This window comes from Haliotis rubra, unplaced genomic scaffold, assembly GCF_003918875.1.
Source record: "Haliotis rubra isolate DU_JTF1 unplaced genomic scaffold, ASM391887v1 Scf140, whole genome shotgun sequence".
NCBI classification, from domain to species: domain Eukaryota; kingdom Metazoa; phylum Mollusca; class Gastropoda; order Lepetellida; family Haliotidae; genus Haliotis; species Haliotis rubra.
In genome coordinates, this window is record NW_025765337.1 from 416,086 (window position 1) to 443,789 (window position 27,704).

A 27,704-nucleotide genomic window follows, 5' to 3' on the forward strand; every position below is an offset into this window, starting at 1 on the left:
ACGTAAGACACGAGTCAAGTTCTTCCGCTCAAAGTAAGAAGAGGCGCGATGTTCAAATTGTGAACCAAATTATATAGATTTAGCTCTTTCTTATGATGGCGTGCCTCCCAACCGTTTTATTTGTGATTTCTGTGATTTGTCAGATTATTTGCACGACAACAGACTTTGAACAGACGAGCAACTCGTGTCTTACAGCAAGAGCGTCTGTAAATATACAGCCCCAAGTAAAGAAAGCATTTGATCAGGTGCAAGAAGTGGAGAAAGTGTTGATCAGCGTCATTCGTTCCAAACATGATGATAGCCACACCTATGTGCGGAAACTATATTTCAGGAGTTTTGGTGTGACGTTTCATCTACTTCTGAGAAGATATTCAATATTTCATAAAGACGTGCAGTTGCAGGTGGGGAGTGAGCAGCCAGTAGAAATAATTGCCATGACGAATTACTTACCGATAATATATGTGGGCTTACCTTCACAAGCATACACATCTCCAGCATATAGATCATATGGAAAACTTGTTGGAAGGGAATTTGAAGTATTCATTCAAAAAGACAACATTTCCTACTCACTTGAGTGTGATCTTGATAACAATGACAATGTCTTGTACTCTACGTATGGATTTATGCACCATACCCTGGATAAATGTCGCGTTTATCGATGGCTCAACCCCAAAATGTCCAAAGTAATGTCAGAAACTGACATCTGTGACTTGAGATTAAGAAAGTACAGAGATTTTATATACAAGACCATGCCTGAAAACATCCAATATGCCATTAAACATGATCGGCATGGCAGACGCACTGAAAGAAGTTCGACATCACCAAAGGGAAACTGTGTAATTAAACTTGTGGCAGATCACCTGTATTTTCAACATGTTGGTAAAGGTGATGTCAGAAAAACAATTGCTGAAATGGCTGTCAGTTTGGCTGAGGCTGACCTGATATTTCGACAGACCGACTTTGATGGTGATGGAAGTGGGGACAACATCGGCTTCAAAATAGGAAATATCACCATTTACAAAGACTACCAGAATTATAGGATGAAGGATGAAAATATAGACGTGTACACGTACCTTGACAAATTCTCTGAATATGACTTCAGTAATTATTGTTTAGGTGTAGCATATGCTTACAGAAACTTTGAGGATAATATTGTTGGACTTGCTTGGGTTGGTAGTTCCAATGTAAATGGAGCTGCAGGTGGAATATGCCAAAGGAGACTTTGGTATCGACCAGATCAGAAATACTACAGCTTTAACACAGTACTGGTCACACAGTTCAGTCATGGCAATGCGATTTCCTCCTACTCAACAGGTTTGATCCTTGCCCATGAATTTGGACATAGCTTTGGCAGCAGCCATGATCCTAAAGAAAACTCATCTTGTTCTCCTGGTGGGTATTTTGGCAACTATTTAATGTACCCCTACACAAGTGATGGTAGTCTTGCCAACCACCGACGCTTGTCTTCATGCAGCATCAACAGTATCTACCCTGTGTTAGTGAAGAAAAGTGCGAGTTGTTTCAAGATTGATGTTGGTCCAGTTTGTGGCAACACCCTTGTTGAGGGAGGGGAGGAGTGTGACTGTGGAGTGTCAGATGATGTTTGTCAGGACATTGATCCATGCTGTACTCCTGAGCACCCATCAGTCTTTATATCTGATCCTCCGTGCAGCATACGAAAATCCTGGGGCTTTCAATGTTCCCCCCAAGGTGTCCCCCTGCTGCACCACAAGATGTAAATATGTCAGTTCCTCCAGTAGTACTGTGTGTCAACACGCCACAGAGTGTTTGCTGGCAGCCACCTGTCAGCCTGGCAATGATACCTGCCCAACCCCTGCTCTTCACCCAGATGGAACACTGTGTGACGCAGGACGGAGGCTGTGCAGGGGAGGAAGATGCCAGGGCAGTGTTTGTGAGTCTCTTGGTCTCCAGGAATGCCAATGTTCCCGAAAACTCCAAGATGCGTGTTATGTCTGCTGCATCGCAACCAACATCAGCAGCTGCAATTGCTCCCCCATCAGCTCTTATCAGAGTGACAAGACCCATCTGTTCCGCCATAAAGGGGATCCTTGTTTCAACTATGAAGGATTCTGTGATGAAGCTGGTCAGTGTATTCTAAATGATACCAGTATCTATGACGACTTGAGTAAACTGTTTGGTGAGGAAACTGTTGTGAATGTTGGCATCTGGTTCAGTAAATATTGGTATTACATAGTCATGGGCATTCTTATAGCTACAGCTCTTGCTGTCATTGTATCTCTGTTTTTCAAACCCAAAGCAGATGAACACACAGAGGCATTGAGAATTGGCAAACTATCATCTGTACTAGCTCAGGTTGAACAAATCAAGACCATGTTTGAAGACAAGCTGGAGGACTGTGAAGCAGCGTTTGAGAGTGTATCTAGTCACTTGCCAAAGCAGCAGAAGTGTTTGACCGAGGCAGTCGCCAGGCTGACAGTATTCTTCCCTACAGCCCCGATATCTCTACTCATTAAGACAGCCATGTCCAGTTCCTCAGAAGATTTTGCTGTTAAAATGTTGCTTGTGAGGAACTTTCCAATGCAAAGGTTTAGTGTAACTCTGCCTTTAGTGGAGGACAAATCTCTCACACCACTTACACCAAAACAATCAGTGTCTGCCTGAACAACTGTCGTCTTAAGAGCAAAACAACTATATTTAAAAGGGGTGTGCTTTCAGACTCAAATGAATTGAGAGTTGGGACCATGTTGAAGAAGACAGTGTTAACTGTTAAGGGCCATGTTCCAGCATTCGTGGTGCTACAATAATTGCAAATCTACATCAGGGAATGGGAACAAGGATGATGTGAGACTAGCTGGGGCTTGGTCACTCCTGAAGAAATCATTTTATACTAAAATGGGAAATGTATATATACTGTTTCTATAAAGGTATGTCGCCTCAGCCTTGGGTGGATGGAAGCCTGTTTCATTTGATCAATTAGATGTAATGTTGGCATGAATGCGGTTAGTTCCTGTGCTAGCCATGGTTGTACTGTTCAGAAAATCTCTAAGTGAGTTTCTGTTGCTTGTTATGTATATCAGAAAATAAATGTTTTCCTTGTATTAAAAGTGTCAATGGCAAGTTTAAGTCCTCAGTAAGGAAGGCTTACTGTCTATAGATGAAAAACTTTTTTATTAAAGCGTTTTGGTGTAGGATCAGGACTGCAACAGGATGGGGAAGCCAGTTAACAACACAGGATATCTAGATAGAAGCCTTAACAAGTGAAGCCTGCTTTATAAACAAATGGATTGTGAAGCTTGTAGTATAGACAAAACAAAAGACATGGGGATATTTTGATGAGTTGACAGTATCCCGGAGTAATAAAGGGCACAGCCAGATTGCAGTGAGTTGACAGTATGCTGGAGTAATAAAGGGCACAGCCAGATTGCAGTGAGTTGACAGTATCCCGGAGTAATAAAGGGCACAGCCAGATTGCAGTGAGTTGACAGTATCCCGGAGTAATAAAGGGCACAGCCAGATTGCAGTGAGTTGACAGTATCCCGGAGTAATAAAGGGCACAGCCAGATTGCAGTGAGTTGACAGTATCCCGGAGTAATAAAGGGCACAGCCAGATTGCAGTGAGTTGACAGTATCCCGGAGTAATAAAGGGCACAGCCAGATTGCAGTGAGTTGACAGTATCCCGGAGTAATAAAGGGCACAGCCAGATTGCAGTGAGTTGACAGTATCCCGGAGTAATAAAGGGCACAGCCAGATTGCAGTGAGTTGACAGTATCCCGAGGGTAATAAAGGGCACAGCCTGATTGCAGTGAGTTGACAGTATGCCGGAGTAATCAAGGGCACAGCCAGATTGCAGTGAGTGGACAGTATGCCGGAGTAATCAAGGGCACAGCCAGATTGCAGTGAGTTGACAGTATGCCGGAGTAATAAAGGGCACAGCCAGATTGCAGTGAGTTGACAGTATGCTGAGTATAAGGGGCACAGCCAGATAATAAAGGGCACAGCCAGATTGCAGTGAGTTGACAGTATGCTGGAGTAATAAAGGGCACAGCCAGATTGCAGTGAGTTGACAGTATCCCGGAGTAATAAAGGGCACAGCCAGATTGCAGTGAGTTGACAGTATCCCGGAGTAATAAAGGGCACAGCCAGATTGCAGTGAGTTGACAGTATCCCGGAGTAATAAAGGGCACAGCCTGATTGCAGTGAGTTGACAGTATGCCGGAGTAATCAAGGGCACAGCCAGATTGCAGTGAGTGGACAGTATGCCGGAGTAATCAAGGGCACAGCCAGATTGCAGTGAGATTGCAGTGAGTTGACAGTATGCTGGAGTAATAAAGGGCACAGCCAGATTGCAGTGAGTTGACAGTATGCTGGAGTAATAAAGGGCACAGCCAGATTGCAGTGAGTTGACAGTATGCTGGAGTAATAAAGGGCACAGCCAGATTGCAGTGAGTTGACAGTATGCTGGAGTAATAAAGGGCACAGCCAGATTGCAGTGAGTTGACAGTATGCTGGAGTAATAAAGGGCCACAGCCAGATTGCAGATTGCAGTGAGTTGACAGTATCCCGGAGTAATAAAGGGCACAGCCAGATTGCAGTGAGTTGACAGTATGCGAGGAGTAATAAAGGGCACAGCCAGATTGCAGTGAGTTGACAGTATGCTGGTGAGTAATAAAGGGCACAGCCAGATTGCAGTGAGTTGACAGTATGCTGGAGTAATAAAGGGCACAGCCAGATTGCAGTGAGTTGACAGTATGCTGGAGTAATAAAGGGCACAGCCAGATTGCAGTGAGTTGACAGTATCCCGGAGTAATAAAGGGCACAGCCAGATTGCAGTGAGTTGACAGTATCCCGAGTAATATAGGGCACAGCCAGATTGCAGTGAGTTGACAGTATCCCGGAGTAATAAAGGGCACAGCCAGATTGCAGTGAGTTGACAGTATCCCGGAGTAATAAAGGGCACAGCCTGATTGCAGTGAGTTGACAGTATGCCGGAGTAATCAAGGGCACAGCCAGATTGCAGTGAGTTGACAGTATGCGGAGTAATCAAGGGCACAGCCAGATTGCAGTGAGATTGCAGTGAGTTGACAGTATGCCGGAGTAATAAAGGGCACAGCCAGATTGCAGTGAGTTGACAGTATCCCGGAGTAATAAAGGGCACAGCCAGATTGCAGTGAGTTGACAGTATGCCGGAGTAATCAAGGGCACAGCCAGATTGCAGTGAGATTGCAGTGAGTTGACAGTATGCCGGAGTAATAATGGGCACAGCCAGATTGCAGTGAGTTGACAGTATCCCGGAGTAATAAAGGGCACAGCCAGATTGCAGTGAGTTGACAGTATGCTGGAGTAATAAAGGGCACAGCCAGATTGCAGTGAGTTGATAGTATCCCGGAGTAATAAAGGGCACAGCCAGATTGCAGTGAGTTGACAGTATCCCGGAGTAATAAAGGGCACAGCCAGATTGCAGTGAGTTGACAGTATGCTGGAGTAATAATGGGCACAGCCAGATTGCGGTGTACATATACCTTCCACCGTTTTCATAGGAGCAAACAATGACATTTTAGCTGGATCAAAAATCAGAATATGCAAAATACAATTATATGTTATTCATAATGTCTATTGGTGACAGTACACAGCTGTTAGCCATGTATAAATCAGACAAGAATCCTATGAGCACATTTTCAGACACCAAAGATTGAAAGATGTTGAATATAGAAAAGCCTCATTAGGAAACTGGACAGACGGTGAACATGCCATGACACTTGACTGTCAGTGCTTTTTCATGTATGAAATACTGACCGTTCCATTAAGACTATTTCTTATAAATACATGGTGCTTACAATAAACCTTCATTGAGGGAAAAAACTGGAGTAAAACTTGAGGTAAATAATGGTGAAACGATATGGTAAATTTAGTTACAGCGTAAAATGAACTTGATGACAGAAGTCAGGTCATGGATTTTTCCTGAGAAAATGGGCTGAATTTTAGACAGTCAAAAGCAGGTCTTAGCAGATCTCACTTTAAAACCGTTTTGCAAGGATATTTTGAGCCAGTAAGATACTGAGTGCTAAAGTGACAACCTAAAATGAGCAATAATGATAAGACAAAGCATTCATAGCGCTGGTCAAAATGTATTTCATAGAAAATCCTAAGTTGGACAGTCTGGGTTTCAAACTGTGAATGGAATGCATCAGTATTTAGAACAGTATTGATGAACGCCACATGTCTACACCATGTAAGCATTGCTGGGCTCCTTTCTGAGACACCATGTCAGTATTGTGTGTCCACTGGCAGAGAAACCATGTCTGTATTTGTAAGGACCATATAGAGACAGTATCTGTATTTGTGAGGACCACATAGTGTGTATCTGTGAGGACCATATAGAGATAGTATCTGTATCTGTAAGGACCACATAGTGTGTATCTGTGAGGACCATATAGAGACAGTATCTGTATTTGTGAGGACCACGTAGTGTGTATCTGTGAGGACCATATAGAGACAGTATCTGTATTTGTAAGGACCATATAGAGACAGTATCTGTATTTGTAAGGACCACATAGTGTGTATCTGTGAGGACCATATAGAGACAGTATCTGTATTTGTGAGGACCACGTAGTGTGTATCTGTGAGGACCATATAGAGACAGTATCTGTATTTGTAAGGACCATATAGAGACAGTATCTGTATTTGTAAGGACCACATAGTGTGTATCTGTGAGGACCATATAGAGACAGTATCTGTATTTGTGAGGACCACGTAGTGTGTATCTGTGAGGACCATATAGAGACAGTATCTGTATTTGTATGGACCATATAGAGACAGTATCTGTATTTGTGAGGACCACATAGTGTGTATCTGTGAGGACCATATAGAGACAGTATCTGTATCTGTAAGGACCACATAGTGTGTATCTGTGAGGACCATATAGAGACAGTATCTGTATCTGTGAGGACCATATAGAGAGAGTATCTGTATCTGTGAGGACCATATAGAGACAGTAAATGTATCTGTGAGGACCACATAGTGTGTATCTCTGAGGACCATATAGAGAGAGTATCTGTATCTGTGAGGACCACATAGTGTGTATCTGTGAGGACCATATAGAGACAGTATCTGTAAGGACCATATAGAGACAGTATCTGTATCTGTGAGGACCATATAGAGACAGTATCTGTATCAGTGAGGACCATATAGAGACAGTATCTGTATCTGTGAGGACCACATAGTGTGTATCTGTGAGGACCATATAGAGAGAGTATCTGTATCTGTGAGGACCATATAGAGACAGTATCTGTATTTGTGAGGACCATATAGTGTGTATCTGTGAGGACCATATAGATACAGTATCTGTATCTGTGAGGACCATATAGAGAGAGTATCTGTATCTGTGAGGACCATATAGAGACAGTATCTGTATTTGTGAAAACTACTTTGACACTGTCAGTGTCACTATTTACAACCCCAATACTGAGACAGTGTCAATATCTGGAACATGGTCTGATTGTGGCCTTGACTTGGACTTCAGTTTCATCAATTCACACAATACAACTTTGAGAAAGAAACTTAATTGCACTAAAACGTTTATTCATCATAAAAAGACAATCAAATGATTTAAAACACAAATTCAGTGAAAATGAGGTATTTACATATGAATCAATACCATTAAAAACACCCATGAACAGTAAAATTAGAAACAATAAAAGTTTGTCCACGTTTTTAAGATTTTCTATTACATTTCCAGATCTCTATGATGATACAAAGACCTAAAACAATGGACAGTAAAACTGTTAGAGTAAAACAAATGTATATATACACACGCTTATATTATTTATGAGTGCCTACATATAAACAGAGTACATAGCACTGTCCAGAAGGGATGATTGGGCTTGGCTAACAATTGCAGGAAAACATCTGCTAAAAAATCATTTGCACTTGATAACACACCCAACAGCCCCAACACGAATGCTAGAATTACAAGAGTGCACTTGATAACACACCCAACAGCCCCAACACGACTGCTAGAATTACAAGAGTTGTGAAGAACGTCTTGATTCTGCTGTTGATAAACACGACTATATTTTTCCTAAATCCATACTAATCAGTGCTTATATGAAGCAAAGTTTCGTTGTACACACCATTAATTGTTAAATCTGTTGCCACAGAAGTGTCCACTGACAGGCTTCATGGAAGCTGCTTTAGGTCCATGCTGCCTTGCACACTGTAGTCAGGGGGAAATATACATCACCACAATGTGGTAGTCGAGGGAAGGGGGCAGGGCAAGTAGAGGGGGAGGGGCAAGTAGAGGGGGCAGGGCAAGTAGAGGAGGAATGGCTGTGATGAGAGTATGTACAGCCAGCGTTGCTGTTCAGCTTCTGACTGTCTCACCATCAAGCCTTCCCTCCCTTCAGCTCCACCACCACATCCTCCAGGACCGGCTTGAAGGGGATGCATAGGCTGAATAGATCGTTAAAGAATGTGCCGTCATTGTCTCCTCCCCCGAAGATGATGACTTCGTCCTCCTCCTGATTCTCGTGGCTGTAAGGCAGACAGATGGAAAGGTGGCCGGCCCTGGCAGTGGGCGCGCCCTCCACACAGATACAGCTCCAGCTCCTCTCGTCTGAAAGTAGGATTCAAGTGGCAGCTCAAGATACATTCAAATATATACTGAACATCATTGAAAACGCACCACTTATAAAAGTTCAGATTATTAAAAGCACGTGTAAGGAATTGATATTTTTTGAGTGGATAATAACAGATGGACGACTGACAAAAACAACAACACTGAAAAGACGCTCATTCATTGAAATGTTCCACAGCCAGAAAGGATCAAACACACGTGGGGTCAAATCGAAAAGTCAATATCGCGTGTGACCGCCATTTGCAGTGACACATGCAGTTCAACGTTTTCTCATTGGGTCAAAAAGCGTCCGAACAGAGTACTTGAGGATGGTATTCCATCTTCTGCAGTAGTGCAGCCTCAAGTTCCCGGATGTTTCGCATCTGTTGTCGCCGCAAAAGACTTTGACCAATTTCGTCCCACAAGTGCTCCATGGGGGATACATCTGGCGACTGTGCTGGCCAATGAATGACCTGGATGTGTTGCTGGGCTAGATACTGCATGGAAAGTCATGTTGTGTGTGCCCGTGCGTTGTCCTGTTGAAAAATATGGACATCTTGGTGGTGATTGAAGACAGATACGATGTGATTCTGAAGAATCTTCTCACGGTAATAAAGGGCATTAACTCTCCCTTGACAGACAGGAAGGCAGTCCTGTGATTGTAATTTATCCCACTCCAGACCATGACACTCCCACCACCCAAAGGTCTGTCTGAAACCACACACAGCAGCATAACGTTCACCACGTCTACGCCAAACACGTAATTGGCCGTCAGCGTTACGTAGATGAAGACGTGACTCGTCAGTGACTACCACACTATGCCATTGTTGCAACCTTTACTGAAAATGCCTGCTAGCCCATTGTATACGCTCATTATAGTGTCTGTCAGTCAGAATTGGTCCAACGTAAGGATGTCGAGCATGGAGCCCTGTAGCGTGTAGATGGCGTCGCATGGAGTCAGCGCTGATGACCCCCAAGTCAACCTTGAACTAGTGCAGCAGTCCTGGCAGTCGGCATTTTTCAATCACTGATATGGACAAGGTCAATATGGCGATCCTGATGGAGCGTTGTAACACGTTGCTGCCAAGGTCATTGAAGGTCACGGGTGCTGCCTGTCTACTGATGTCTATGAAGCCTAACAATGGTGGAGTGGCCAAGTCCAAGTTGTCGAGCAATATTCCTGCTGCTGGTGCCAACCTGAATCATGCCAAGTGCACATTCTCTCTTGTGAGGTGTTAACCTCGGCATCTCGATTAGTGAAGCAATGAGAATCAGTTCTCGTACACCTGCTTTTAATGTCACAGTCACTATGATTTCAGAATGAAATTCGCGCTTTCTTCATGGCGGGGCCGCATGTTGATGCATTTTGGAATAAAGAGTCATACTGTGGACAGGAATTTGTTTCTAAAGCATTTTTCAACTGGACGTGCCCTTCGACTTTATGTTAGTTATATTCATTGATCATTGTCATGCTGAAATCCATCTTGACAAAAATATGGACAATTTTAGACTGGTGCGTTTTCAATGATGTTCAGTATATCTGTCAACAATCCCCGGAGACAGAACTAGTGATGATCTGGGACCAAAGTACTTTGGATAAAACAAGGGAAATATACCAACATAAAGTAAATAGTACAATAGTACAGTAAAGATATGCTGGATGGAAAAATGACTGTACTGAGATCTTACCTAAGTTGAAAATGTGGGTGTCGTCCAGGGCGTTGTTGCCATCATAGCCGCCATGAATGAGGATGCGGTTGTTGCTGAGGGCGCAGGAAGCATGCCAACTGGAAACACAACCCCACACCATTCATAAAGAGACATGACTGACATGTGGAGACCACAGAACACAAGGTGATACCAAACCTTGGTCAGTATCTACATGCTGAAGCCTTACCAGTTACACGAGGTGATACCAAACCTTGGTCAGTATCTACATGCTGAAGCCTTACCAGTTACACAAGGTGATACCAAACCTTGGTCAGTATCTACATGCTGAAGCCTTACCAGTTACACGAGGTGATACCAAACCTTGGTCAGTATCTACATGCTGAAGCCTTACCAGTTACACAAGGTGATACCAAACCTTGGTCAGTATCTACATGCTGAAGCCTTACCAGTTACACGAGGGTGATACCAAACCTTGGTCAGTATCTACATGCTGAAGCCTTACCAGTTACACAAGGTGATACCAAACCTTGGTCAGTATCTACATGCTGAAGCCTTACCAGTTACACAAGGTGATACCAAACCTTGGTCAGTATCTACATGCTGAAGCCTTACCAGTTACACAAGGTGATACCAAACCTTGGTCAGTATCTACATGCTGAAGCCTTACCAGTTACACAAGGTGATACCAAACCATGGTCAGTATCTACATGCTGAAGCCTTACCAGTTACACGAGGTGATACCAAACCTTGGTCAGTATCTACATGCTGAAGCCTTACCAGTTACACAAGGTGATACCAAACCTTGGTCAGTATCTACATGCTAAAACCTTACCAGTTACACGAGGTGATACCAAACCTTGGTCAGTATCTACATGCTGAAGACTTACCAGTTACACAAGGTGATACCAAACCTTGGTCAGTATCTACATGCTGAAGCCTTACCAGTTACATGAGGTGATACCAAACCTTGGTCAGTATCTACATGCTGAAGCCTTACCAGTAACACAAGATGATACCAAACCTTGGTCAGTATCTACATGCTGAAGCCTTACCAGTTACACAAGGCACCAGTCACTCTGCTTTGTTGCACAAATGTGCACTCATGTCTAACACAGCAACAAATGTCTGACCTGCTACCAAGACAGCAACAGATGTCTGACCCGCTACCAAGACAGTAACTGATGTCTGACATGCTACCAAGACAGTAACTGATGTCTGACCTGTCACCAAGACAGTAACTGATGTCTGACCTGCTACCAAGACAGTAACTGATGTCTGACCTGCTACCAAGACAGTAACTGATGTCTGGCCTGCTACCAAGACAGTAACTGATGTCTGACCTGCTACCAAGACAGTAACTGATGTCTGACATGCTACCAAGACAGTAACTGATGTCTGACATGCTACCAAGACAGTAACTGATGTCTGACATGCTACCAAGACAGTAACTGATGTCTGGCCTGCTACCAAGACAGTAACTGATGTCTGACCTGCTATCAAGACAGTAACTGATGTCTGACTTGCTACCAAGACAGTAACTAACATCTGTCCTGCTCCCAAGACAGGAACTAATATCTGACCTGCTACCAAGACAGTAACTGATGTCTGACCTGCTACCAACACGGTGCAAAAATCCACCCACATGGTGCAACAATTCACCCACAGTGTAACCATCCACAGTATAAGTATGCTTTGGCTTAAAAACAATTACATTCAGAACTTGACCTTTCAGTTAGTTACATACAGTACAATGTCATCAAAGAGTCTCACCTCCGTGCTTTTGGTGGCATGCCTTTGACCTCTGGTTTGGACCAATCAACAGTACCTGAAACCAAGGTCAAATGTCAGCTGGGCATCAAGGCGGACTTAGTGGCATGGAACAAAATACATTTTCCTCTGATTTGACCCTCACTTCATGCCCCATAAAAAGGATGTACAAACACCATCATGAAGGACGTACAAACACCATCATGAAGGACGTACAGATCAACTCACCCATGTCCAGGATATACAAGTCATTGAAGCAGATTGGGGCATCCCATCCTCCAAACACAACCAGTTGGTCCTTGATGAGTGTGGCAGAATGTCTACATACAAGACAAGTACACAGTACATCAGATTAATATATTACATTATGTTAATAAACAAAATGTAATTTTTAGAGTAAAATTGATATTTTATACTTATCCTGACTCATGCTCTTTTGCTTGTCTTCTTCTTCTTGCGAACATAGTGGAACACTTGTATCTCCTTATTTGAAGCTCCCTTCAAAATAAAATCACTAATTGGTACTCACCACGAGTTGCTCCCCTTTGTTTCCCCTGGCGGGAAAGGTGTCGCCACCCTCTGGCCATGTGCTCCACTCTCTCCTGATTTAGCGAGCCCAACACTTGAATTTACAGGGAAATCCAAAGTGTTATGTGGGGAGGATGGGAGGGCTAACCTCATGAGTCAGGATAAGTATAAAATATCAATTTTACTCTAAAAATTACATATTTTTCCTTATCCTGACTCATGCTCTTTACTTGTAGCATCCTACGGAGGCGGAGGTGGGTAACAGAATACTTTGGATTTATAATTAGTGATTTTGTATAGATATACTACTGTAATATCCCCTACAGAACTTCATGAAGGCTTAGATTTAGGATGTTTCCTGTATAAAGAAAACCATAGGTTATATAAAGCCATTAAAGGGAATTACATTATGAATATATTGAACAATACATATAAATTATATATATATATATATAGGTGACTCTGATAGAGGCACTGAAATTGACTATATCAAGTATATGCTTAAGGTTGAATACTTAAGCTGAACATATATACATAGCCCTAAAACTCCATTAGAGTTATAAGCTAGATGAGTATGTATAAAATACATATTAATCTTGTGAGGATAATATTTTAAGCCCTCTCACGAGGGACTGTCAGTTGCTGAGCGAGGACCAGTGGTCGAAATGGTGAATGCCAGAGACATCTTCTGTAGTGATGTCTCTTAGGTAGTGATTAGCAAATACCATGTTAGATTTCCAATAGCATCCTTCCATAATGGAGTGTTCAAGGAACAGTTACCGTGTAGAGGCGAGGGGTAGAGGCCAGTGCCCTGATCTCATGTGGATTTGATGCTGTTGGTGGGTCCAAGCCTGCTGCCTTGTAGGCACGGAGAGAATGACAGTCCTTATCAAATAGATATTGTGGTCCGTGACACTTCTGTTTGATTAAGTGGCGATAATGGGATGAATAAGCGTTTGAGAAATCTTCTCCTTGTTTTGGATCGTCGTAAAATAAACTTTGAAGCTCTTACGGACACAGTGATAGGTCTTGTGTATCTTGTGATCCGAGAATAGAGGATAAGCGCCCGGGATGTGGAATAATCTGTCTGGTTGACCTGGCAGTTGATTTTTCGCGATGAAATCCCATCTTAATCCGAGTGCGCTGTGTTATGATTGTCATCAAACTGTATCCTCTCGTAATCCAGAAGCGTGAATTTCAGACATTCTTGCTGCTGTGGCTAGCGATAGCAGAAACAATGTTTTCTGTGAGAGAAATTCAAAGTTTGTCGATTCCAAAGGTTCATAGACCTCACTTTCGTGAGGTGTTGTAACACTACATTCAGATCCCAAGCTGGAAGTGGAACTTCCGCTTTTGGTCCTCCAATCGGGCTTCGTAGTAAGGCCAGTAACTCTGGAGATCTTGTCAATTTGACACCCGTTCTCATGGTGATTACAGAGCTAAAGCGGCAAGATATGTTGATATCGTTGAACCTTTTAAATGTTTGTTTTGGCGTAGGTAACACAAATAGTCTGCCACTTGAGGTTGTGAAGCCTCTCTTGCTGTAAACCCTTTCTTTGTTGCATAATTTTTGAAACTGTGCCACTTGTCGTCGTACAAGTTCACGAGTTGAGTAGCGTAAAGGCAAGCGTGACTGCTTTTGCCGCCCTGGCAGAATATCCTCTCTTGTTTAAACACATTTGTATACAGTCCATACGTGTAGTTGGAACATTGCTGGGTTTCCGTGCACTTGTTTGGTGTGAGGATGAATTAACAGGTTTCGCGCTTGGGTAGCTCCAGTGTTGGTTGACCGATTTCTTGAATTAGTATGGGAAACCACGTTCTGGCCGACCAGTAGAGGCGACCAAAGTGAGTTGTAGGCTCTGTGTTTGTCTGATTTTCTGTAATACTTGAGGTATTATTGCTGGCGGCGGAAAGCGTCGCGCATGAGGCCTTCCATGATAGACTTAAATCCGTTGCCCAAGCTTGGGGTCTGGGACTGGTGACCACGAATGTCGGTAGCTGATTGTTGAATCGGCGTGGCGAATAGGTCTATTAAGCGGCTCCTAATTGCTTGATTATCTGTGCAAAATTTCCTGTTGATCATCCACTCTGTCGGTGATGGTAGATGAGGCCGAGAGGCGTCTGCTAGTATATTTCTGGCTCGGGAATGTGCACTGCTCTGACATGTAGATTTAGATCTTGTATTAAATCGAACAGTTGAAAGCTTAGGTTCAAAAGGTTCATCGATCTCGTTGAGCCTTGCTTGTTTATGTAGAACGCCACTGTCGAATTGTCTGTATGGATCATTAGACGCCGCATTTTGTAGAAATGTGCTCCAATGTAGAATAAGCGTTGATTACAGCTTTCATTTCTAGACTGTTTATATGGAGTTTGCATTCTTGCTGATTCCATAACCCTGATATCGTGTGGTTGGTGAGATGAGCTCCCCAACCTTGGAGGACGTAACAGCGTCTACATACAGATGGGTTTTGTATTCCTGCTCTGCTAAACAAATCCCTTCGCAGACATTCGATTTCTTGGTCCACCATAGTAGATGTGGTCTGAGATGTTTCGGGTAGACTGAATGGTTGTACATCGTTGAGATGTCGTTGATGATGAGACCTGTAGGGGCGTAACTGTAATCTGCCTGTGACAGTCATGTCTTGGGCTGATGTGAAGACCTAGTAGGCTCTGCCATTGTCGCGAGTGGTAGCGGAGAGTAGAGCTGGTGGAATGGTCTGTTGTATCTTGAGCCAGCGGTCTTCTGGTACCATAATCACGGTTGCGATTTGTGATGAATCGAATACCTAGGAACTGTAGGTCTTCGCGATGGTACTAGGTCCGACTTGCGTAAGTTTACTAACCAACCTAGTTGTGTTAGTAGCTTTATGATGTAATTTAACTGTAGTTTGAGGCGCGAGTGGATCTTGATCTACTTGTATCCCGTCGTCGAGTAAAAGCGCTCTGCAGCCCTTGGCGATGTAGAAATTTGATAATCGGTTTAGATTATCCTCGTGAATAGCCAGGGGCTGATGATATTCGAATGGGAATTACTTTCCACTGGTAATGTAGCCCTTCTAGAGTAAATCGTAGGTATTTCCTGGAATCGGGATGAATGGGGATGTGCAAGTAGGCATCCTGTAGATCTATGCTGCCCATGTAGTCCATAGGACCCGAATCATCTGGCGTAACTGAGGTAAATGTATCATCGAAAACTTCGGTGGTTTTGCGTAGATAGTTCTTGTTGAAAAAGCTCATGTTGTAGATGAGTCTGTATTTCTCCGTGGAGTTTTTCTTGGGAACTAGGAAAACTGGGGAGTAGAAACCTGGTTCGACGTTTGCTTGATCTATTACTTCTATGGCCTGTTTGGATAGGAGTGATGAAACAGCCTCTTTTCTTTGGTAGTTGTTGCGCTTATGTAAATCGAACTTGGGGGTTTGATTGTCAGCGGAGGCTTGGCCTGTAGAGGGATCTGAAATCCGTGTTGAAGAATGTTGGAGGCGTAAAGGGTCTTGCAGTATTCCCCAGTTTTCCCAGTGTAGTTGGAAGCGTCCACCCACTTGAGCTGGTTGTACTGGAGCGGCTGGGGTGGAAGACTCCAGTCGTTCGAACCTGTGTTTCAAGCGTCTATAATTGCGGGAACCTCTGGGTGTCCTGCCTCTTCCTGATCCTCCTCTATAGTTGCCATATGGGCGACGAAAAGAATCTTTACCTCTAGAGCTGGCTATCTTCCTGTCTCTTGCTCTTTGTAGGCCCGTGAACTTAGATCTGCCTGAGTATCTTTGTGAAGTCTGGCCGAATGGCGCTGGCTAGTGTGTCCATCGATCTAATCATAAGGACTTCCCTGGAATCCTTAGAGACTTCCTTGGCGACTTTGTCGATTTCTCCGTCAAAGATGGATGTTGTCGACCACGGGGCTGTATAAAGTGGGGCTGTAAAGTTCTCCCCCCAATTACAGGAGGCGAGGAGGCCTTGACGACGAGCTAAGGTCAGTGCTGCTGAAACAGATGTAAGATGATCCGTTAAAAACTGCTGATCTTTCTTTTTGCATAAGTAAGGCAGAATAAATCATTCTATCATCTTCCGTCGTGGAATCCGGAATCTAGTAATAAGAGTCTCATTGATCGTCCTAGATCTATTTAACCCAAAGAACATCGTCGTCATGGTTTCTATATGAGCCAACTTGCGATCATCCATCTTGTAAATCTTGTTCTTTACATCGCTGATGATCTTATAGTTCTCATCGATGTCCTGGGCCTTGTAGAAGGAGTCCATGTTATCGTGGAGAACTTCTTGGCTTGAAAGTTGGGCAGATGTGGTATCTGAACTTTCGTAGCTTTCTGGAAAGCTGCATCTAGATTCTGTGGCACTGCACGCAATCGGGTCGTCGGGGGTAGAGTGATTGCATCTGGATCATCTTCCTTCATCAAATCGTCTGAGCTGTATTGCCACTTTTAGATGGTGATGTGAGATCTAGGTTATTGACCATCAATACCGTATCTCTGCATCAGAAAATATGATTCCTCCATCATCCTCAAAACCATCATCATTAATAAATTGTAGATGCTCTTCGGGACTGCGTGTAGCTGTCTGTATATCTGATGAGGTTTGTGGCGATCTAGTTGACTTGTGCGCCGCTCTATGTGGAGATCTGATGGGTGATCGACCTGGTGATGAACGGAGTGGAGATCGTCTATGGGATGATCTTCTCGGAGACTTGTGAGGTGAATGTTGATAGCTTCGCGAAGCTCTTCGGCAGTCCCTCGATGTTCTTCTAGACGATGAAGATCTGGAATCATATGTCCTTCGCGAATGCCTTCGCGAAGCTTCATTTGCGTCCGGTCCGGGGGATCGATGATATGACCTTCGCGAAGGCTTCCGTGATGTCTGATGGTCTGAGTCCATATCTAGAGATGAAATCGAAGATGGTGATGATCTCTCCCGCCTTCGCGAAGGCCTTCGCGAAGGCTGTACATCTAGGTCCTTCGTCAAGGTGGTGCGGGACTTCCTTCGCGAAGGTGACATCGTCTTGGCTGCTACGTTGACGGGGGGTGCCTCTGGGGTGCTGTCTACGTTGGAGCCTTCGCGAAGGCTCGGACCCTGCTTGCGCAGTTTGTAGTGGTCCTCCATGATGTTCATAATCTGCCGCATCATGTCTTCTGGGATGATCTGTGACGAAGTCGTCGGCGTCTTTTCTGCGATGGGGTTCACATCAATGGCGTCTGGCGTCGGTGTAGAGGCATCAGGCTGCATGGAGATCTCTGCAGAAGTCACAGTCGCTGACACCGGTCGCTTCTTCTGCCGTAAAGTCGGGGATGATTATCGGCTGATCATCGTAGAGGCCCAACTCTGCTGCTGGAGCGATCTCGGCTGAGAAAGTTCTTGCTGTCTTCGTAGATTTCCCTTTGGAAGTCTGCTGCCCTGGGTGTCCTCAATCTGCGTTGAGGCGGCGATGAGAGCCCTCTTAGACTTAGTCTGCAATGGCCAGGATGTCTGGGGAGGCGGTCGTTTCTTCGAGGAGTAACGGACTCGTCCCACGTTCCTCTGCCGCGGGGTCTCTAGCAGAACACCAGGCGGGAGAGGGTCGATCGCTAGCAGCTGACTGGATGGAATATCTGGACTCTCTGCCATGTTTTGCCCTTGTTTGCGTGATCTATCTGCAGCCGTCTTAAAGAGCGCAAAGATGATATTTATTAAATGCAGAATGAGATAAATTAATGCAGTAACTGCAAGCGTGAATTAAGCGCCTGCAGCAGTAGAACTAGGGCATATTACATGTGGATCGGGAGGCAGAAAAGCGTAATCTACAAATCGTTACAGATTTTCATGAGCGTAAAGCTAGCTGAACAATCCGCGAATACACGTGAATAAACAGTAGAAATCACGATAATTAATCAATACAAATAGTAAAGGATACTAGCTATACCTCTATAGTAACCTATGAGAGGTAAAAACTAAGAGATTATCAAAGGATATGTGTGTAAGGAGACACAAGGCGCTCTCACATCCTGCTCACTGGGCGAAGAAGGAGAGAGTGGAGCACATGGCCAGAGGGTGGCGACACCTTTCCCGCCAGGGGAAACAAAGGGGAGCAACTCGTGGTGAGTACCAATTAGTGATTTTATTTTGAAGGGAGCTTCAAATAAGGAGATACAAGTGTTCCACTATGTTCACAAGAAGAAGAAGACAAGCAAAAGAGCATGAGTCAGGATAAGGAAAAATACACATGTCTGTAGAGCTATTAGAAAACCCTTCACCTGCAGGATATACATCAACATCACAGAACATAACACAACACTCTGAACACAACATACTGAACACCACAACACACTGAACACAACATACTGAACACCACAACACACTGAACACCACCACAACAACATACTGAACACAACATACTGAACACCACAACACACTGAACACAACATACTGAACACCACAACATACTGAACACAACATACTGAACACCACAACATACTGAACACAACACACTGAACACCACAACAACATACTGAACACCACCACAACACACTGAACACAACATACTGAACACCACCACAACATACTGAACACAACACACTGAACACAACACAACAACATACTGAACACCACAACAACATACTGAACACAACATACTGAACACCACAATCACAACACACTGAACACCACCACAACATACTGAACACAACACACTGAACACCACAACACACTGAACACCACAACATACTGAACACAACACACTGAACACAACACCACAACATACTGAACACCACAACACACTGAACACTACAACACACTGAACACAACAACACACTGAACACCACCACAACACACTGAACACAACACCACACTGAACACAACAACACACTGAACACCACCACAACATACTGAACACAACACACTGAACACAACACCACAACATACTGAACACCACAACACACTGAACACTACAACACACTGAACACAACAACACACTGAACACCACCACAACACACTGAACACAACAACACACTGAACACTACAACACACTGAACACAACAACACACTGAACACAACAACACACTGAACACCACCACAACACTGAACACAACAACCACAACACACTGAACACAACGAACTGAACACCACAACCACAACACACTGAACACAACACACTCTACACCACAACAACATACTGAACACCACAACATACTGAACACAACACACTGAACACCACCACAACACACTGAACACCACAACATACTGAACACCACAACATACTGAACACAACACACTGAACACCACCACAACACACTGAACACCACAACATACTGAACACCACAACAACATACTGAACACCACAACACACTGAACACCACCACAACACTGAACACAACACACTGAACACCACCACAACACACTGAACACAACACACTGAACACCACCACAACACACTGAACACAACACACTGAACACCACCACAACACACTGAACACAACACACTGAACACCACCACAACACACTGAACACAGCACATTGAACACCACCACAGCACATTGAACACCACACGCTGAATACCACCACAACACACTGAACACCACCACAACACACTGAACACCACCACAACACACTGAACACCACAACACACTGAACACCACCACAACACACTGAACACAACACCACAACACACTGAACACCACAACACCCCATCCTACACAAACTGACACCACCCCACCCACTTTGGGATAGGGTCAGGGTCAGAGCTGGATACTGTCATCACCTACCCTGAGCGAGGTGCTGGTTTGTCACCAGTGACAATGGGGCAATACCAGTTCTCCATCACAGGGCTGAAGATGTGGATCTCATTACTGCAACCGTCAGGGTTAGGGTCTGGCCGGGGGTACACTCCACCAAATATCCACAGCTCATGGCGGTACAAGGTTGCACTGTGGTATGATCTTGTCGGGGCTTTGCCATTAACCTGTGGAAGTAAGCAAGGTTTTATACATGACCTTGGCGATATACTGCAGTAAGGTATGTCCACTCAAGCTGAAAGTTGAAACTGTCAAAAAGGCTTTGCATATTTGGTCAGTTACTTCAATCAATCATTTAAATATGATAAGTTAAAATCATACATATCTATGATCTATATTAGTAGTCATAAACATTTCACCTTTTGACTGTTAACATTCTGACATGAAACCAATTGATTGAAATAATCAAAGATTGGTTGCAGTGACTTAACGACCAAGCAATCGATCATGTTTTCTCATAATCGAACACAATTTAGGAACACTTGGTTGAATTGACAGTATTTTTCACAAGGTTGGTTTTGTTTGTTACATTTCATAAGCACTACAAGCTCGTTCCAAGTCATGATTGAATTTATCTTAAAGATTCCTGGAAGTATAAACTATATTAGGTGTACATGGTATAAACTCTACATCTGGTGTACATGGTATAAACTCTACATCTGGTGTATACGGTATAAACTCTACATCTGGTGTATACGGTATAAACTCTATATCTGGTGTACACGGTATAAACTCTACATCTGGTGTACATGGTATAAACGCTATATCTGGTGTACATGGTATAAACTCTATATTAGGTGTACATGGTATAAACTCCATATCTGGTGTACATGGTATAAACTCTATGAACTGACAATTTTCCCAGTACATTTTGTCATCTTGAAAACATAATCGGACAGGTAAAGACTTTGTTCTCTCTCCCGAGATAGTTCAGGGCGAAAGTGTGCTTTTTTACACTATACATGGTGGTAGAGCGAACTGTATTTCTTAAGTGAAATCCTGACATGTTAACACTGATCAATCACCTTAATCAGCTGCCACTTCCACTCGTCCACATCCAACATATGCACATCATGGAACCACTTGAGGTTTTTCGATCCACCATACACATATATACAGCGAGCGGTGGGGTCGTAGGTGGCGCTGTGTCCCATACGGTACTCAGTCTTCTGACCCTCTAGCGTCAACTCAGGTGACCGCCACCGTCTGGTGTCTGCAACACAACAGGAACTACACAAACACTCAACGATGGAAGCTTGAACATAGGCGCATGGTGGCAGTCAGATGATGGGTTATTCATGGAGAAAGTGTGTAAAACCACACCTAGCCAGATTCTGCTATGTGACTGTGGACAGTTACCTGGCGTGATTCAGCTGATCACAACACAGCATAGCCTGGACAGAGATGCCAACCCTGGATCACATGAAAGTGGAGTCATGCCTTGCTAAACGCGATTCCCCAGCCCTGAAGGTGCGAGTTGGGGGTGAGCGTGAGAGCGTTTGACGGTAGGGTCTGGGGGGCCTCCCCTATGGAAATCTTTAGATTTAGCCTGGACATGTGCAATCTCTGGACATACTTAACCAGATAATTTTTAACTCAAATGAACAAATTACAAAAATTCTTTCAAACATTCTAAATTTAAAAACATATTTGTATTTTCTAAAAAATCGGAGTTTTTATAGACAAATCTGAGTGTGGATTTTGTATTTGAAAATCGGAGTAACTCCTCCAAAATCGGAGTGGTTGGCATCTCTGCCTGGATGCTAGAACTGATGTGCTCCACATAATGTCAGAGTGTAATAAACAATGGGGAGAGTCTGAACCGTGAACTATTACACAAGTGTTAGTTAGAGATGACAAGCACAGAGATGCCTCAAACACCTCTGCACAAGGCAGACAAATAGCTTTAATTTCTTTAAATATGTAATTTTTAAAGTAAAATTGATATTTTATACTTATCCTGACTCATGATCTTTTGCTTATCTCCCTTTCCTCTTCGAATGGTACAGTCCGTTTGAGTCAGAAATGGACTGATAGATTGCAAATTTTATCATTGTACAAAACTGCCACATAAATATAAGTAGTACACATGTTTATCATTTACTAATACCACTATCTCGTCATGCACGGGATACACATGCCTGATGAAAAATGAAGTTGAATGCTGACATGAAACAGTTGATGATTAAAGTGTACGATTTTTTCTGTGCTGAAGCCAAAAGGGGCAAACCATTTTATGCCATTAATAAATTCCGTAAGCAGGCAGCAAAAGCTTTAGGAGTATCAGCAAGGGTACTGACAAATGTTCTGGAACACAAACATTGTGAGGGTGATGCGAAGCAGGTAGGGGTTGTGTCAAAATCACAAATTAAAACATCTGGACAACTTGCAAAAGAACCTTGTAAGGTAGTCTATCAACAAGCTCGTTTCTCAAAACAATTACATGTCGCTGAAAATTTTTAAAAAGCATTCGAAGCAAGAACACAACCTCAGAGTATCAAAGTACACACTCTGGCGACTCTTACACTCTTTCGGGTATCGTTGTAAGAAAATTTCGGGGGAGAATAGGTCAGTACTCTGTGAACGCCCTGATATCGTTCACTTGAGAAATAATTTTCTCAGGGTTATAAAGAAGAAGTGCGAGGAAGGGTTCGAGCCAGTGTACTTGGACGAGACCTGAGTCAATGCTTCGCACACTGCCAGTAGTCAGTGGGTACCTGATGGGGGTGATAAGGGGTCACGTAGAAAGCTGCCTCTAGGGAAAGGAGAGAGACTAATCATTCTCCATGCTGGTTGCTACAGCAAAGGCTTCCTCCCAGGCTGCGACTTGGTATTCAGGGCAAAGTCCACAGACAACAGAGACTACAATTCCGAGATGAATGGTGCGGTTTTCCTCGATTGGGTTAAAAACAAGTTGGTACCAGCTCTACCAGAGATGTCTTTTATCGTAATGGACATTGCCCCGTACCATAGCGTGCAGGACCCCGACAGTAAAGCCCTGACATTGAACAGTCGAAAGGTGATATGATATCATGGCTCCACAAATTTCAGATCGCACGCCCTTCAAAGGCAACGAAGCCTCAGCTATATGAGATCATAAAAACCCACAAAGGTGAGCCTTTCTACAAAGTTGACAGTTACATAAAAAGTAAGGGTCACGATATTCTGGGACTTCCACCCTATCACTGTGACCTTAACCCCATTGAAATGATTTTGGGGTATTGTCAAAGGAGATGTTGCCAGATCAAACACAACTTTTAGATTACGTGACGTAGAGGTTTTGGTTAAGGAATCCCTTAACAAAATCACGACTGAAACTTGGCAAAACTGTCAACAAGGTAGCTAACGTCATTGAACAAGGTTACTGGTCTCGGGATGGCTTACAACAGGCAACTGTGGCACCACTTGTCATCCCTTTAAGTCGAGACTATGACACTACGACAGACGAGGAACCGACAGGTCTCCCGGAATAGATTTTGAGATGTACCCCGCCATGACTGGCTGTTCCGTTTCTGCGGTTTCGGCCCGCTGCGACAGATAACAACTTTTGTGTTTTCAATGATGATAGTTTCTTAAACAACTTTTTGGTGGAGTCCGGAAAATATTAAAATATCAGAAAGTTGTTGGGTATTAGTAAATGATAAACATGTGTACTATTTTTATTTTTGTGGCAATTTTGTACAATGATAAAGTTTGCCTTTCTGACTCAAACGGACTGTAGTGGAACACTTGAATCCTTTGAAGTTCCCGAAGCAGACGTATAAATACACTCACCCACTAGTTACCTCCCTTTGCCCTTTCCCTCGCAAACCAGTCAGGTGACCTTCCTTACTTGTCACTCTCTCCTGATTTTCTGCCCATGCACTTGGATCTGCTGTGAAATCTCAAGTGTCTTCAACAGGGAAGTTGGGAGGGCTTCTCGTCATGAGTCAGGATAAGTATAAAATATCAATTTTCCTTTAAATATTACATATTTTTCATTATCCTGACTCATGATCTTTTGCTTATAGAATCCGACAGATTGGTGGTGGGTCAAGCCACTGGATGCAACAGCTGTCCTTAGATACGTCCTGTATCCCCCACATGGGAACTGCGAACAGCAATTCCATGATCCTATTCTTCCAACTTCCGTTATAACTCGGGGTGGGGGGTGGTTTGAGAAAAACAAACAAACAAAACAAACAAAACAACACTTTCTTGTCTTACTTCAATCTCAGACAAGTTGAATCATGTTGATTCATGTGGCTACAGATAAACTAGTACCTTCCTATTACTAAATATCTCATAACAACCCATAGATTATGATAAGATCTTTATCATAAATGAGTTGCGACCCCTTCACGTACAGGTAAGATCTTTACCCGTACAGGATCTTTAATCACTCATGCTAGCCTGTCTTAGACTGTGCGCATGGACTTTCAAACTAGTACTTTTCCTTATCAACAAGTCAACGTGATAAAGGGTGAGATTTTCCAACTCAGCGCCTTTGAGGAACCGTTAGTTGCTGTGCTACAACGAGAGGCCCAAATTGGTCAATGCCTGAGATGTATTCAGTGGCTATGTCTCGGAGGTAGTGGATGGCAAACACCGTGTCTGACTTCCAGAAGCAGCCCTCCATTATTGTTGGTATAGAGCAATTTCTGTGCAGAGCCAGTGTTGACTCCAGTGCTCTGACTTCGTGTGGGTTGGAAGCTCTAGGAGGTTCTAGTCCTGCTGCTTTATAGGCTCTCAATATAACGGCTCTCATCCAGAACGATATGGGATGAACAGTGGCTTGAATTTTTGTCTCCCCGTCTCAGTCTTTTGAAGCTGCTCTGACTGGACACTGACTGGACACAAGGATAAGACCTCTATATCATGTGGACCGAGGACTGTAGACAGCGCTGGTACGTGGAACTGTCTATCTGGTTCACCAGGTAGCTGGTTCTTGGCAATAAAGTCCCATCTAAGTCCTATCTAAGTCCTAGATGAACTGCATTATGTTGCCGTCTGTCGAATGTGGTTCGACCAAAGTCCAGCGCATGTATCTCCGATATTCGAGCTGCCGTGGCTAACGCAAGCAGGAACAGCGTCTTCTGTGTTAGCTAAGGCTGTAACGAATCACTTGCATATTCGGTGAATCGAACCGTAGCCCTTCATGAATTCAATTCGTTATTCGTGGTCACCAAAACCGAATATTAACGAATATTTACGATTTTTTTAAGGGAGCACATTTTACTTGAACCCTTGTGTACTTTTGGAAAGTGAGATATGCAAGAATGGAATATGTATTAGCCTTGCAGTAGCGCAAGTCATGTTAGTTTGCCAAGGCCGCACATGGTACTGTCAACTATAGCTATTACATACCAAATTTGAGTGTCTTGAGATTATTGGTGATTGCTGTGACAAATCAAAACTGTCAATATGGGCATTCCATATTGTACGTCAATCACTTAACTACAATATTGTATTCGTGAATAATTATTTGTATTCGTTACCCAATACAGTCAGACCTCGTTAATACGAACACTTTGTTTTTTTTAAAAAAACGTTCGGATAGTGAAACGTTCGGACTGCTGAAACCACAGTATATGCACCGAGTTACTTCCCCTTGATATCTTTCCTTACTATCGAGACTCTGAGGTCATAGATGAAGCCTATGTTTATGAAGGAAAATATAACGTCCAGATAAACCACGAAAGAAGCAAAAACTATGGCGATTTTTTTTACATTTGTGACATGTCATAACATGCCAGTGCCTTTTTCTTTTATATTTTCATTTTTACGTCATCAGAAAATTATTATAAAAAGATTTCTTAAGTAATATGTATGGTCGCCTATTTCCCGATATCTGTGGCTTTCCGCTCGGTAACATGACATAACAACAGAAAATACCTCCGTTTTGGAAGCGCCGTATGAATAACATGGGAGGCGAATCGTTTGATGTCGGGTATCTTTCGAAAGCTCTGAACATCAACATCACTGAACCCTTGCCGAGAGTATGTTCACAGTTGTTGGATAAAAATTGGTTTCTAATGACGCTTTTTCGCTACAGTCTGCTATACGGGTCGTGATTGGTCAAAATCAGACACGTGACCTAAGGCAGCCAATCATATTACGGCAATGGATATCGTCCTCGTAAATGAAAACTTTTAGATTTAGACGAAAGTTTTGGGTAAAGTAATGCTATTTTGAACATATTAAGCAAGAAATCGCTACCTATACGTAAATCATGGAATTTATTGGACGTATCGTGCTAGGTTATGACCTTCATGTATATATTTTGTTGATTTTATTCATTAGTTTATTCAATTTATTTAATGAATTCCTCGAAACATCGTTACTTTGCTCTTTGACAATGTTATTGTGGCCCCGCTGCCGAAGCATGTGTCCGAGAATCGTTGTTTTCAATAACATTGTGAAAAATACTTTATAAGTTTAATTCGTGTTGAAACGGTACCGAGCATATGTTTCTGGATTGAAGTCTTTCCCAAAACAGCGTGGTCGTCGAAATTTCCCTATCACTTATGATAAAGGGATCAAAGGGATGAGTCGCTAAGTCACTAAACAAACAACATGTCACTTTGGGTGGACAAGTCAGCAGCGCGGTCAACTTCAATCGTTCGGATTAACGCAGCTGTTTACAACTTAATTAGTCCAATCCGTTCCGACTGACCAGCGTTCGGAGGCGGAAGCTGAATCATCGGACTAACGAGGTGTCAATTATATACAATATATAGGCAGATGATTTGGTGCCCAGTGAGTAGCGTTCGGAAGTCGGTGGATTCGGATTAACGAGGTCCGGATTACCGCGGCCTGACTGTATTCATGATACGTATCATATTCACCACATAGTGTATTCGTTGCAGCCCTAGTGTTAGCAGCTCGAGCGTAATCGAGGTTCGTAAACATCACTCGTAAGATGACGTAGAATTACATTTAGATCCCAGGCTGGAGCACTGAATTTCTTTTGCTGGTACTCCAGCTTAAAAGATCTCAGCAGAGCAAGTAATTCTGGTACTTTCATCAACTTGATGCCTGTTTTCATGTATGTAGATAGTGTCGAACCTTCAGATGTCTGGTCTGTCTCAGATGACATAAATATTCCGCCACTTGAGGATGAGTGGTTATCATCGCTGTGAAGCCTTTCCACCTTGCGTAAGTCTCAAACTTCAGCCATTTGTCGTCATATAGGTTGCAAGTCGATCTGCGTAACGCTAGCATTACTGCTTTGGCTGCCTTGGCGGAGTATCCTCTTTTCTTCAAGCATGTTTTGATACGGTCCACACGTGTCACTGGAACACTCTTGGTTTCCGTGGACTGTCTTGGTGTGCGGATGTATTCGAAGGTTTGGCCAATCTGGTAATTTGATTACTGGGTTTCCGAGAT

General features: G+C 43.3%; 2 protein-coding genes across 2 annotated transcripts in view; one reads left to right on the plus strand and one right to left on the minus strand.

The window, feature by feature from the left end:
* The first annotated feature begins 42 nt into the window (after nt 1–42).
* Nucleotides 43–3,110, plus strand: LOC124268832 (disintegrin and metalloproteinase domain-containing protein 10-like). The gene is given in 2 exon segments (XM_046703846.1): nt 43–1,703; nt 1,705–3,110. Coding segments are annotated over 2 exon segments (2,550 nt in total). The 5' UTR covers nt 43–92; the 3' UTR covers nt 2,644–3,110.
* Nucleotides 3,111–7,544: 4,434 nt separating this feature from the next.
* The window catches only part of LOC124268874 (tRNA wybutosine-synthesizing protein 2/3/4-like), a 34,025-nt gene continuing 13,865 nt past the window's right edge, over nt 7,545–27,704 (minus strand). The window contains exons 7-12 of the mRNA XM_046703901.1: nt 21,362–21,549; nt 20,307–20,503; nt 12,261–12,352; nt 12,036–12,090; nt 10,284–10,381; nt 7,545–8,594 (exon numbers count right to left, since the gene is read on the minus strand). Coding sequence (XP_046559857.1) covers nt 8,365–8,594; nt 10,284–10,381; nt 12,036–12,090; nt 12,261–12,352; nt 20,307–20,503; nt 21,362–21,549 — 860 coding nt within the window. The 3' untranslated portion in view covers nt 7,545–8,364. The remainder of the gene's footprint in view (nt 8,595–10,283; nt 10,382–12,035; nt 12,091–12,260; nt 12,353–20,306; nt 20,504–21,361; nt 21,550–27,704) is intronic.